The sequence below is a fragment of the Ochlerotatus camptorhynchus genome, unplaced genomic scaffold (assembly GCF_037179485.1).
Source record: "Ochlerotatus camptorhynchus isolate MF236.1 unplaced genomic scaffold, CSIRO-AGI_Acam_v1.1 ptg000503l, whole genome shotgun sequence".
NCBI classification, from domain to species: Eukaryota; Metazoa; Arthropoda; class Insecta; order Diptera; family Culicidae; genus Ochlerotatus; species Ochlerotatus camptorhynchus.
Window position 1 is genome coordinate 3,253,427 of NW_027040988.1, and position 14,763 is coordinate 3,268,189.

The 14,763-nt window shown below is 39.4% G+C and overlaps 1 protein-coding gene across 2 annotated transcripts in view; it reads right to left on the bottom strand.

The window, feature by feature from the left end:
• tsr (Cofilin/actin-depolymerizing factor homolog tsr) overlaps positions 1-10,168 on the bottom strand; it is a 44,986-nt gene extending 34,818 nt beyond the window's left edge. The window contains exons 1-2 of one of the 2 annotated variants that reach the window (XM_065235826.1): positions 10,150-10,168; positions 9,371-9,417 (exon numbers count right to left, since the gene is read on the bottom strand). In XM_065235826.1, the coding sequence (XP_065091898.1) occupies positions 9,371-9,373 (3 nt within the window). In that variant the 5' untranslated portion in view covers positions 9,374-9,417; positions 10,150-10,168. Of the gene's footprint in view, positions 1-9,370; positions 9,418-9,696; positions 9,779-10,149 lie in introns of those variants that run through there. The other variant, XM_065235825.1, reaches the window with a different exon arrangement.
• Positions 10,169-14,763: the final 4,595 nt, after the last annotated feature.

Genomic DNA, 14,763 nt, shown 5'->3' on the forward strand with positions numbered 1-14,763 from the left:
TTACGCCATTTTTTGCGCTAGGTCCCTTGTATGCCAACGTATCATGGATTTTGTTTATCAGCAAATTTTGAAACCTTTCATACTGGCGAACTCAGTGCGGCGAACAATACGGGTTCGGTTTCGTTCAGAGCCGATCGACCATGTGGGAGAGATTTTCTATTTTTTCCTCCTCTGAACACAACACAGCAGTGTTGATGATCTTCGTCGCATCATCGTTTCAGGCACGGCAACGAGAAAAACCGGGTTGGCAAGAAAAATAAAAACGAGCACCTCCTCCAGTGCCATAGGATGATTTGTGCAAGTGGGTGGGATGCGGTCGTGGTTTCGGAAAGGGGAGAGAAAAATAGCAATGGCTGTACACGTCCCCGACCGAAAAACGGTAGGCGAAGGTTTTCCGTGCGAGACCTTCCATAGACGTAGTTCGAACACACGTCCCGCCTCCTTAACGTATCTTCCCTTGAGGTGCCGCCGTCTGGAGGAGCTCTTTGCTCTACAAGAAGCAGCGTCCCGTTTGTCCATCCCAGAGATTCAAGATTATCCACCACCTATCGGTACTCGGTACTCATGCAATGTAGTCACTGTTTTAGCTGTGTTGGTGCGCGTTGCTAGTGTACTACGATAATTTTTCAACAAATCGACCACCACTGAGGGGAGACACGGCTGTGGCTTATGAGCTACGGATATTTTGAATGTGTGATGTGTCATGCCGTGATGATCGGTTTCCAATTCTGACCATTTAAGGATATGAGTCACATTAAATTCACGATAACGTTTGGTGATAAGGATTGTTTTTCGTTTTCCTCAACATCATCTGAATCTGACTTAGCTCAGCTGCCAACTTTTGAACATTGCTAGGTAATAGTTTAGCATGATGTCGAACCATCGAGGTTTACTTTACATCAATTCCACGTCACTCGTTAAAGCAATTTGGAGCACTACGAGAAAGGTTTGGATCGACTCACAATCACGAGAATCTGTGATCACTGCACGAAAAGATCAGCAATACTTCAAATGATAATTGAATTGCTCGAGTTCTTTAACAATATGCTTTCGAATTTCGGATAATTGCCTTATAGTTGAATTCGTCGTCAGCTGATGAGGATATCCATATGCCGATGCTCATCAGCTAACGACGAATTCAACCATAAGGCAATCATCCAAAATTCGAAAGAATATTGTTAAAAGATGCGATGTTTATTTGAAAATGGACTGATGATATGACATAGCGATGACTATGTTTACTCCTCGCGTGCTCAGTTCAGATCAACAACTGACGTACGATTGAATTATTTGCATTCTTGTTTTGAATGGACCAATGAGGGGCTGAACCAATATCATATGCATTTAAATTTGAGATGTCAATCATTCTGCAGAAAGTATTACGTATTTCAACTGAAGTTCCGTTCGATTTTCGCGTATCAATTTTCATCCTGTATTCGAGATGATCATTATCTGATTTCAAAATAACCGTTATTCGGTTATATCTATTATTCGCAAAAGCAATTTCGATATGAATGGTTGGAGGATTCATACGAACAGAGGATGATGTTTTGGTACAGTGGAGACTTTCAAGTGCACATTTCTGCGTTCCCAATGTCGATCCTTACTCACACAGCATCATGTATATACACTAGGCTTCCGCTTCCTTTAACAAAGCACAATAAGGAAGACCAGCACCATGTCTTCAATTCAATCGGCAAGGTAGCAGAGCTTTCTCAATAGGGATTTTGACAGGATTGATTTTCGTTCCAACATCTTGGGCTTTACTTTAACCATACAATGACGTCTCCAACTTGAAGACTAGTTTTTGTCTGACCAACACCCGATCTGGAACCGGCAGGTATACGTCTTCTTACCAACTTTTTTTTCTCCAAGAGAATTGCTCTCTGGACTCCCTAAAAATGGGTGGCATGTTTCTTTTCGCTCGGGTGCTGTCAGTTCAATCGAAGATGGCGTCGAAACTGCAAGTACTCCGCGAGCGTGTTGTACGGTTTTACGAAACGCATGGTCATCGTGGAAAAAAGTTTACGGTAGACCACTTTAGCGTTAGCGTTGTTATGATATACTTCGTAGATTGGATACTAGCGGCACTCACGTCCCTTCTGAAATTCTCAGTTAGACTACTTTCAGGAATAATACTGGGGAGTAAACATTGAAAAGTTTACGGTAGACCACTTTCGAGACGAAAACGTGCCCAGATCATGGCATCCCTGAGCGTGGAGCGGAAGGCCGGTAGCGGCTGTCCGGTGAAGATAATGACGACGAAGAAGAAGGAAGCGTGAAAAAAGCTGTTCGACAACAAGGACGGAACGAGTTTGCGTGACGTCGGCCGAAAATATCACTGCTCCAATACCTTAATTCACCGAACCCTCAAGATGGAGGGCATCATCTGCCGGAAGAAGACTCGGTCCCCCGAGTACACGGACGAGGCGATAGCGACCGTGAAATCGCAGTGCCTGTGGATGACGAAGAACTACCGCGGGACGTCGTTCGTGCTGGATGACGAAAGTTACTTTCCGCTCTCGAAGACCCACATTCCAGGATATGACAGCTACTATTCCAGCGACAAGTCGGCCACACCCCCCGAGGTATAATATAAGTTTAAGCATAAATTTGAAAAAAAAGTTAAGCTGTACATCGCCATATCGGTCAGAGAGATTTCAAAGTCGTGGTTCAAGCCGAGCGGTCTGGCCATCAATCAACAAGTGTAACAGGAGGAGTGTCTTGAGAAAATTTTTCTGCCGTTTTTAAAGGAGCATCATGCGGATGGGAAGTACGTCCCGCATAGAAAAGAACCATTTCTAGAATAGTTCAAACTTCACTGAAACCTTACTAACTATATTAACTTTATACAAAATAGTTTTGTTATGGTTTATGGAATGTAATAAACAGAAAAGAAACATTAATTTACACTGTTACAGTTTCTGGTATGTTCCAGCTACATTTTGTTACGGTTGATCAACTTTACGAAACTATATTGAACTGTTTCAAAACATTACGAATAAAAGTTGTATACAACTTGTACAATGCTTACGTGTTTCGCTTATGGTTGCTTTATGTTTTTACAACTGGCACAAACAGAGGAAAATGCTTTTCTTTGGAACGGCGGCCATGAGTTCACGGTGTTTTTTATGCTTTATTATTTTATTTTTAAAACTTTACTCCAAATGGAAAACCTGTTTTATCGTAGAGAAAAATGAATAACGTAAGTAATACCAGCTTAAAGTATAAAGTATTTCTAAAAAAGCATGTATTTCCTATAAAAATATCTAGGGCCTTTGACAATCCCAGCCATCATGGATAAGAAACAGCGGTCTACATGGGTTGGAAATTTTGATTCTTCTGGCTCACATTAACCCAAACAGGAAATCGAAGCAGGTTCAAATAGAATGAAGGTTCGTATTTCAGGGTGTATTTCTTTTAGTGCTCTGTTTATATGAAGAACAATAAAAACAATTCCCAAGTGAAGGGAGAGGTATTCACAAAAAGCAATCTTGTAAACCACATTAAAATTAAAGAACAAACAATATCTGCTGAATTCCATATAAACTACGACAGTATTATAACGTCAATAAGTATGGTCGTTTCTACCCGTTCATAGTATATATTGAAGTTAACAACAATGGTTGGTTCTAAAACGTACTACCTTATTCGAACATTAATGGAAATAGGTTTCACATTTCCAACTTTAACCTTTTCTGATGTGGTTAGGCTATAGTTTCTCTGCAAAAAATGTATGGGAAAAAGTGAGATTTCGTATGGTGAACGTTCTTAACCACCCATTATTCGTATGGTTAGGTCTTCGAAAACCTTAATCAATATGGTCAAAACTTTATCTAGGTATGGTTCGATTAAAGTTGACTGAACCATTCTCATTATGGTTTTCACAGGAAGATAAACCATTTTCAATGTGGTAACCTTATGGTTGTGATTTATGCGGGGTCTTCTGGCCGGACAATGCGTCTTCCCATTACGCCAAGAAGACGCTGGAGTATCTTGAGCAGAAAAAGATACCGTACGTGCCGAAAGAAAGGAACCCGACCAACTTGCCCCAGTGCTGTCCCATTGAGGATTTTTTCAGCTCCCTCTCTTGGCGGGCCAAGGATACGAAGCCGTCCAGCGCTCTTGTGAGAGCATCGCGATTAAGTTGCGTTGTACGGCTGACCAGGGCCCCTCCAATATTCATTGACGTTTTTTTGAAAAAATAAACATTTTGTTTTTAATAAAAAATACTGAATCGTTGAAATTTTTTTTTCACTAGTCATTTTTTATCCTCATATTTTATTGAACACCCGTTAGAACGGTAAATTTTGACATTTCAGGGATTTTTTTACCATTTACCGAGTTTTCAGTTAAACCAAAAACTATTGAGTTGATTACTGAAAACTCAGCTGTTTAAAAACCCAGTAAAATTTTACCGACTTCGGTAATCTAAACTCTGTGTGTATAATTTTTTTAGATTCTGTACGAATAGTGCTTAAGTTTCTCTATAGTCTTCTCCTGCGTGCTGCAGAAATCCTTTGGAAAGTGTTATATTTCAGAGTACACGTCTTGTGACTGAAAAACTTAATGAACTGGTATATTCCAGTCGTTAGGAACAATCAATAGAAACTGGTATGCCGTGTCCCGCCAAGATCTTCCCCCTTTAGAAGATCATGTAAACCTTCAGGAAAACAAGAATACCTCGGAAACTGGTTTATTTCACTGGAGCGGTTGCAGCCGGTCGTCTTATATTGAGACGTCGTCTGATAATTCTTCTTGTGATTGATCTGGAGCAATTCGCATTGCGGTTGCTTGAGCATATCCAAAGTTGTTCGAGTCTTTCTTCCCAACATTGCTTCCACTGGCGACTATTATTATTATTATTTATCTTTATTAGGGAGGCTTTCAGCCTTGGGCTGGTTCGCCTCCATCCACTGGCGACTTACCATCGGGAATAAACTTGTTTGATGTGAAACTTTGAAGCGTTCCAAGTGCTTCTTCTACTATTTTTTTTTAGCCCTCCATCTTTTTTCAGACCGCATTTCAACTTGCCCACTAATCTCTTCACTTGACCATTAGATTGCAGATGATACAGCGGAATTAAGTGATTTCCTTAAAAAAAATATTGCCAAAGATCTTCATTCCTTTATTTAACGTCGGTCTCTGTTCCGCAATCTAGTGCCAATCACCGACGAACATCGATTGCCATCCAATGACGGGAATCGAATGTGCAGGAAGACAGCTTCCACACCTGCGTAGGATATCGCACCCATTCAACACACATGGGCCGGGACCAACGGCTTTACTTCCCTTCCGAAGGAAGACGTAATCAGAGATTTTTATGCCTCAGAAAAATCCCACCGACCTCGGCTGGGATTGAACCCAGACCCATTGGGGTGTTAGAAAGCAGTCACGCTTACCACTACACCACCGGCGCCGGCCTATTGCCAAAGATGACGCTGTATCTTTGGTAGACATCGTTGAAATTCAGTATGGGAGTAGAGAGAAAATCAATTATTTCCAATAATTCCAAGCACTAATCAAGAATTCACGTGATGGTAAATATCTACCTGCTCGGAACTTTAACTTTAACATTGACTCATTAATTTACTGTAAAATCAATAAAACAGTTGATCCCCATACACACTTAATCTAGCTCAGTAAAATTTCCAACAGCCGATTACCTCGGAATTTACTTTTACTGATAACTCAACAAAATATGTGTTTGTTAGCTGAGATCTCAGCAAAATTTTATGTGCTAGCTTATTCTCTGCAACTGTTTTACCGAATCTCAGCAAAATAAATTGCAGAACTACTCGGCTGTTGGAATCTCGGCGAAAAAAATTAAGTGTGTACCGTTTACTTTCAACCTTACTACCAAGAGAGTAAACTACTTTGTCTCTCACAAGCTCAATTTCTCTACATCTCATGTGTTTTCTCTCTCACAGACATCTTAATAAAGTACCTGGTACTGAAAAGGATGTTGGTACCGTTATTTATGCGGTAAGATTAACATCCCAAGTTCCTCGGAACAAAACATACTTTCTAAACCCCACCCCATTAAAGGACTTTCTAGGATTGTCGAAACCACTGTTCTCTGCAAACAACTTACGGAAAGCAGTTTATGCGTAATTTCGGACAATGTCGTTACAAACAACAGTAGTGACATCTGATGGCTAATAAGCGCAGACCATAGACTTCTCTGGTGTTTGTGAATTGCACAAGTATTAGTGCAGAACTTTTGGTAAATCCAAAGGTTTTCTTGCACTAATACTTATAATTTACCCAAAGTTCTGATGAGGTAGATAATTTGTTAACAAAACGCCGCAAACTGGCTTGACTCGAACGGGATATCGTCAGTCCAGAATGGTTTGCGAAAATTGGATATTCCGATTGCATGCTCTTGAAGCTGGCTTCCAAGTGAGTGTTTGCCTAACCTTGATAAAAAAAAATCCGCATAGAAAAACAAATTGGTTGACCCCTAACCAAGTTGTACAGTAACATCGCTAAGACCGAAGACAACAAATCAAGAAGACTGGCAACTCTTCCATTTTCTCATACGAACGCTATGAGACAGGTACAATCGCGTCATCTGCCGCTCAAAGGTAAATGCTTCGAACGAATTTGATAACAAAGATTACATCCTTAGAAAAAGGGTTTGTGTATTTGCTTCCACCTTCACTCAAGCGCAGTGCCATTGTATCTGTCGCTTGGCTTCTGGCTAAGTTGCCAATCTTCTTGATTTGTTGTTTTCGCTAAGACCCACAGTTGAAGTCGATTTGGAGTATGAACTGCAATACCCATCTTATCAAGACGTACTTGGGTCCAAAAATGGAGACTAGTGGTTTGTAGCAAATGTCAGTGACAATGCTTCTTTTTCTCCCTGGGTGAACCTCGTCTTTTACTTATTTCAAAATTATGGAAGCATGGCAAATTGCGTTCATTGCACCATCCGGAAATCGATGGAACAGAATCGTACCAACTCGACTGCTTGAAACGTTGAAAAAATTGCTACCACTCTGCTGACCTCTTCTTCAGTAGACCGTCCAACGGTCGTCTGAGATTGTGCATGCCTTGACAAAACTTGCTATAATAGTACTAGCTATAACACTCTAGACTTCTGAAAGCGAGCAGAAGGTCGTGGGTTCAATTCCAGACCCGTATCCTTGTGTTGTTTAACTTTGCTTAGTTCATATTCTTCTTCGCATTTCATGCTTATTGCGTGCTCTCAACTTAGTTGTTCTAGATGCACTTCCACAGTTATTAATTGAGAGCTTTCGATGCCTGTACCATTTTTGCATTAGTATATATGTGTGGGAAGTACAATCATACTCTATCTCCGAGTCGAGAAGTTTTCCAACCCGAAAAATTGCTAGGCCACACCGGGAATTGAATCCAGCCTCCTCCTAAGCTAAGGGAGGACCTCCTCTTACTAGTAGTATTCCCTTATGATTTGCTCCAGAATACTCTTGAAAATCTATTTGAATTCACTCTGTAGTGCTCTTCATACTATTAATATTTTTTGCAGTATTACCCAGTGATTTCCTCTGAAAATTTGCTTGGATTTCTCCCTAGCATTAAATTTGTATTTCTCATGGCATTCACTTGGAATGCTCCTCGAAATTTCCTTCAAATGATCCTGAGCATTTCATTAGAACTATCCTGAGTTCAATTCGCTCAGAATTAGCATGAAATTCTCATCAGTAAGAAATGCTTTGAAATTATTCTTAAGATTTTCATTGAATTCATTTCAGAATTCCCTTTGAATTTTACTCCTTTCCTTTGAATTTCAAGTCACAAGTATGAAAGTCTCTTAGGAATTCACTTGCAGTTATCCTCAAAATTTGTCTGGTATTCATGTAAGCAGAACTCTCCTGGAATTCCTTTGAAATTCTCCTGGTTTTAGTCTCAGATTTAATTATAACCCTCTTTATTAGCGAACATCTAAAGTTTTCTCCAAAATTTCGATGGAACTATACTCCAGATTCATTTTTTTTTTTTAAATAAATTTCATGAAATTATTCTCAGAATTCCCAATGGGTTCCTCATTCGAATTGTCTATATATTTTCAATAAAATTTCTTTTGAATTCCATTCAGGGTGTACTTGAAATTCTACTCAAGTCTCCTCAACTATCTTGGAAGCAAATTTCACTTGATAATTTCCTCTCCATCTCCAATTTGCTTATAAATTGTCATCAAATTCGATGAGCATTAAAAATTATTTTGATGTTTTTTTTCAAATCTGTGATCCTGGAAAATATTCTATGTCCCACACTGTTGGAAAATGTATCCAAATATTTTTTTTGGATCACAGAATTTCAAAAATATATATATATATATATATCAAATAGTTTAAAATTTTGTGAAAAATAACTTTGTTCTAGAACCTTTTATTTTATTTTTTTTTTATTTTTCAATTAGGGAAAAAAATCCCTGCGAACTCGAGGATTTCCAGGTAATAGACACCCTGATTCTCCGGTTTAGAAATGAATTCCATTAAAAATTTCATGTTGAAAACCTTAATTTTTCGTGAACAAACCACCCCAATCTAGCAAACACTCAAGATGCATTTTCGAAAAAATTAATTTTGTGATTTTTGCTTAAGTACCTATGATCAAATGTCTGCAAAGATAGTTGCCTGTAAAACTGTGCAGGCTTTCAAAAGTGACTGGCAAAATTGTATTTGTAAAACCGGACAAAACGGCAAGGCAAAAATAATTGATTAAATTTATTCCCTGTAATCCATTGTTGCACCCCCCCAACTAATATGCATCGCTCGTAAAACGATCCAGTCTCTTGGTGTTTGCGTGTGATTCATGCATTCTCGTGTACCACTACACCTGAAAGTTATCCACAGTTTTCCCCGATGATAGTATTTGTGTATGAGCAAAAGGGGCAGAAATAACGCTCGCACACATTCACCCGGTAGTGAGTGGGAAACAGCACACTGCACCCGGTCCGCGACAGCAACACTGACTGACTGACGAACGGAACCGAGAAGAAGAGAGAGTAGCAAAGAACACCAATATGGTGAGTGCTCGCCGTTTCTTTTTCTCATTTTCACTGGGTTGGTTTTTTTTCATTCGATAGGCCGGCACGGCATGCGGTTTTTCGCACGAAAATTTTGTCATGGTTAAATTTATCTTCCCGGCACACACATCCACGAGTACATGTAATTTTTCTCGGCTCAAACTAATCGCCGGAAAGCTCGAAAACCGGCTGTTCCCTATCGAGCTGATCGACCAACGCGGAAATCATATCATTTTCTAACGATGCATGAAGCAAAGTGTGTTTATTGAAGCGAAAGAGATAACTCCATGCAATCAGGAGCGAAGACACCCAATTTGCTAGTAACATTGAAAATACAGAAGAAAAACTTTCACCTACCATTTTTGCACGAACGGTTTCTGGTTCTCACTTATTTAAACAATAAACTGCAAAAAAAAAAGAGAACAGAATTTCCAATCAGAGACGTTGGGCTTCACTTGCTGAGACGGTTTTTTTTTTTTGCTTTGGATGAACAAAATTGAGCTTTTCGCTATTCTTAACACACGCGTATCGTGGAAGGGGGCGCTGTCTGTTCTTTTATTCAACGATGTACTGCTGTTTTATTCCAACGCTGAGGGAAGGAGGAAGATAAGCCCCTGTTTCTTTTTATTATCACCAGAAATTCTTCACGCCCTTATCGGCAACCGATAAAATCCTCACCGCACCTGATAAGCACAATTTAGTTCCACGATTTTTATTGAACGGTTGGGAAAAATATTGAAAATTAAAAATTACTGCCGCGTACACGAACGAAAAAGCGACTGCCAGTGAGTCGCCGCTGACTTCGCTAAAAACGTGTCAAAAAGAGATAGCGCAACCGCTTTTCCGCCTTTATGTGTGCGTTTTCCTTCCTCCTCCTTCAGCGCAGTGCTTTTATCCACTCGACTGTGACCAGGGAAGAAAAAAAAAAAAAACTAACCGACTGTGTAGATCAGAGGATATTCTTCTTGTTGTTTGTTTGACTTCTTTTCTGATCTTCCTGCTGCTCCTCAGGCGAGAAGAGACAGATAACTACTACGAGGCGAGAGAGAAAGAGAGACAGACACCGGATTCTTCTTTCTTCACGCGCACCACGGATTCGAACAGACTAGGGTTTGGATCAGAGAAACTGAACTTACTTCTTCGGCACACTGAAACGGACTGGCACTTTTGCCGACTCGGCTCGGTTGTTGAGTGAAGAACAGTCAGAGCGAGTGCTTTTTGAAAGTGCGCTTAGTGCCCGCCCACCGTCCGGTGTTGCCCTAATGCCCGCCTCCAAGAGGTGTATAAGTACGAAGGTGACTTGTTTTAGAAAAGTACAGTATCCCCTCGCTACTCCGGCTCATGTTAATATCTTATACGACAACTTTAGACCAATAATTGAAATAGGCGTAACAACCAAACGTAAAGAATGGCTTTAAACGCAAATTCCTCGATAATCAAAACACATCGGCGCAATCTAACACCACTATCTGATAGAGCAAACCGAGAGCAAACTTACACGAAGAGAAATGATTTTTTAATTCAAATGGATATAGTTTTGGCTCAGGGCCTAATATATTTTTGGTATTGATTCAAATATATTATGCGGTTAATTCAAAGAAAAATATTTTTGAATCAACAAACCGGTTGTAGAGTCAATAATCTGTTTGTTGATTCTAAAAACCATTTTGTTGATTCAAAAATATGTTTTGTTGAAATAGTGATACAATATATTTGAATCAATAACAAAATACATTATGCCTTGAAACAAAAATCAATTTTTCTGCGTGTAGTTGGCGTGGGAGTGGTTTGATTCTCGAGGAATTTGCGTTTAAAGCCATTGTTTACGGTTGGTTGTTCCACCTATTTCAATTGTTGGTCTAGAACTAACGGGTTCTTTCATGGAAACAAAGGAGGCCACATTAGTCACCTACGATAAGAAAAAAGGACCCAACGGCAAGTTCACTTTTACCTGCTTTTGACTAGTTTGTCTTCTTTTCTCCTTCTTAGGGGTCGTCCATTAATTATGTCACACATTTAGGGGGGAGGGAGGTTTTGAAAACTGTTACGAGCCATACAAAAAAAAATTAAGGTCCATACAAAAAATGTGACAAAGGGGGGAGGGGGGTTGAAAATGGGCCAAATTTGCGTGACATAATTAATGGACCATCGCTTATGTTATGTTGTCAAAAACGGAGGAGCAAAACCACCCAACAGGGGTAGTAAAGTGTGGGAACCCAACGCTGAGTATAATCATATTTACCTACTTTTGGGTAGAAATCTAGTGGAAAATTCCCTAAGAATTGCACATAAGTAAATGAAAACTACTTTGACCCGAGATTGCGAAATTAAAATATCGCAATAAAAATACTCAAAAATACATCGATATGATATTACCATAGAGGTAACTCTAAGACTAGTAGGTCCCGAAGAAACGTGCTCAACTTTTTGGCTCAGCTCTGGTACTATCTTCGGTCCCAAGCTAATCGATTCACCCCTCGAAACATAGGAAAATCAACTAACCCCTCATTTTATCTGTCAAACTTTCATAGTCAATCAAAATAAACATTGTGTAGTACTAGAATTTTGACTAGAATGGGGTCCGTTAATCGATTTGCTTGGGACCAATAGGCTAGTCAAGTCGAGGGGGGCGACTCTATCTAAGATGCAGGAATTTTTTTGCTTTGCTGTTGTAAGATGCACTCGCGCTTAATAGATAGAAATACAATTGATTATGATTTTGAAGATTTCTTGCAAAAAGGTGGAGAGCGATGCAAGTAGATGGGTTTTGATGCAAGAGATGAAAAAAGATTTTTCGTAAATTGATTCGCTAGTGAGAGATTGTTCGACCATTTAAAATCGAGATTTAGATGTGTCGCACCCCTCGAGTCAAGTAGTGAGCCAATTTAAAATTGTTAGTTTCGTATTGATTGTTGATATTACCAACAATCAATACGAAACTAACGATTTTAAATTGGCTCATTACTTGACTAGCCTATTGGTCCCAAGCAAACGATTAACGTAGCCCATTCTAGTCGAAATTCTACTACACAATGTCTGTTTTGATTTGTTATGAAAGTTTGATAGATAAAATGAGGGGTTAGTGGATTTTCCTATGTTTCGAGGGGTGAATCGATTAGCTTGGGACCGAAGAGAGTACCAGAGCTGAGCCAAAAAGTTGAGCACGTTATTTCGGGACCTTCTAGTCTTAGAGTCACCTCTATGCTATTACCAACCGGTGGAAACTAACGATTTTAAATTTGCCCACTACTTGACTAGCCTATTGGTTCCCTCGTTGGTCCCAAGCAAATCTATTAACGTACCCCATTCTAGTCGAAATTCTAGTACCACACTATACTTGTTTTGAGTCACTAAGAAAGTTTGACAGATAAAATGAGGGGTTCATGGATTTTCTTATGTTTCGAGGGCTTCATCGATTAGCTTGTGACCGAGGATAATATTAGAGCTGAGCCAAAAAATTGAGCACGTTTCTACGGGACCTTCTGGTCTAAGAGTTACCTCTATGTTATTACCCTCTTTTTTTTTCTTTATTAGAGTGACTTTCAGCCACTGGCTGGTTCGTCACTTATGTTATTACCCTATTACCACAGACAAACAGACATAAATCATTGAATATTTCTCACTGTAAAACATCGTCGCTAAAACATTACCGCCATCTGTTGCGGTAGTGTGTAAACGTCAAACGCAAGGGAATTGACTATGCGTGCCATAGGTGGCAATACTGCAAACTACAATACTTTTAAACTAACCGTTAAATGCTTGTTCTATGAACAACTTGCGAGTGTTATGTCTGTTTGTCTGTGCTATTACCAATTGTAGTGCTAATATTGACTCACTGTAAGAAAAGACCTGCCATATATCGAATGATTCGTCATACGGTGGGTTAACAAATGCCAATTTCTTGTTTTCGAATGAAACCAGCTACAAGTGAAAAGTATACCTAGCATAAAGTGAAAATCATTTTTAAAGTAGATGATAACGGACGTTAAACTTGTATGAATTAAATATTGTTTCCGGAATGTACCAAACCAAACGAACATAATCTCAAATCTGAGAGATAAATGTATCATCAAAGGCCCATAACGAAAATCATTCATTTTCCTAATGAACTGTTGGTGTATGAAAAATGTGATTGAAAATGCAAAAAATCAACAGCTATCTGACAGACATGTCGAAAAGTACGTAACTTTAATTTTTCAAATTGAATTTTGAGTTTCTGTAGGCTGTTATCTTGAACGATGGGTAAGTTTTAGATAAGTTTATACTTCGGTTTATATTACATTAATCAATATGGTTTCAATTTAAGATAATTACACCACAGTGCAGTGCAGATGATTGTTCGCCACATAATTGTGCACAGAAAGAAGTTTTCTGAACGTTCCCAGCAGGAGATGCAGGAACGGTAGCAACGAAAGCTGCTCTACAATGATGCCGTTCGGACGCGGGCGCGCGGGAAGGTATCATGGACAGTTTCCTAGAGACACTGCAGACGGGATCGGTGTTCGATAACCCGGATCAACGATAACGACGGGTATCACGACCTGCGAGAGCGGAGCGGAGGGCGCAACTGAATCGAAGCCGATCGCACTCAGGAATCACATTCAATGCTTACTCCAGTTGGAAGATGCTCTCGGAGCTGGTGGGACCTTCATATCGCACTTATAATTATAATAAAATAATGCATTGTACATAATACTTAAATATTATCTATTTTCAACAGAAAATATTGCTACAACTAGCAATCAATATAAATAAGAATAGCATTTATTTAACTTATTATATTCATTAGATTTACGTCCACCTATGCTTTCAAACATTGAACTAAAATCATCCCAGATTAGGATGATAAGCATCCAAGTTGTTGTGGTTTTAACAGATGATGAACTGAATGACAATCATCTCAAACTCATCTGATAATAGTAATAGGGCTTGGGTGAAGCAAAAATCATTCGATCAAAGGATGATGTTTTGGTTCAGTGTAGAATGGGGTACCCAGACCCAGACCAGGGAGTGGACGGTACAGCGCAAATCAAAACACGAAGTGGTGTCATCATTCAGGTTCGGTAGCTTCCGTTTGCATTTGTATTCGCCGGCATTGACAAATACTAGAGTCGGTGTATAATGAGCCACGCCAAGAGTGAAGCCAAGTCTACCTATCGAACTGTCAAACCAGCTACCTATCTTGCAAAGTAAACAAACATTACGATGCTATGAAAGGTCCACGAAAGGTATTGCAATAAAATATAAAATATAATCGAATGAAATAATAAACACGCAGTGAGCATTCAATAGAGTTCTCTATCACCGTTAGTATTAGCACAGACAAACAGACGTAACTCTTCATTGTGTATCTTCGTTCATGCATTTAACGGTTGATTTGAATATTATCAGTTCCGCGAACTACTCGCCGCAGCGCTGGCATCGGATCACTTTGACGTTTCTATCCATTCTATAGAACTTTTATGCAATATTGTTTACGAGTTAGCGAGCAAGCTTGTTTTCCGCGAGAAGCCAGAGAGATGTCGTTACTGAGGTTATATGTTTTGAGATACCATGTTTTCAAGAACAAGTTTTTCAAAGAGTTACGTCTGTTTGTCTGTGGTATTAGTGAGAAGTTTCACTAATACATGCATTTTACTGGTTGAAAATAAAAAACAAACCGCTGTCAAGTCGAACACTTTGACAGCTAATTTCGTGGTTGAAAATAATAAACAAATCGATTTTACACGGCTACGCTCGCTAGGTTGGAT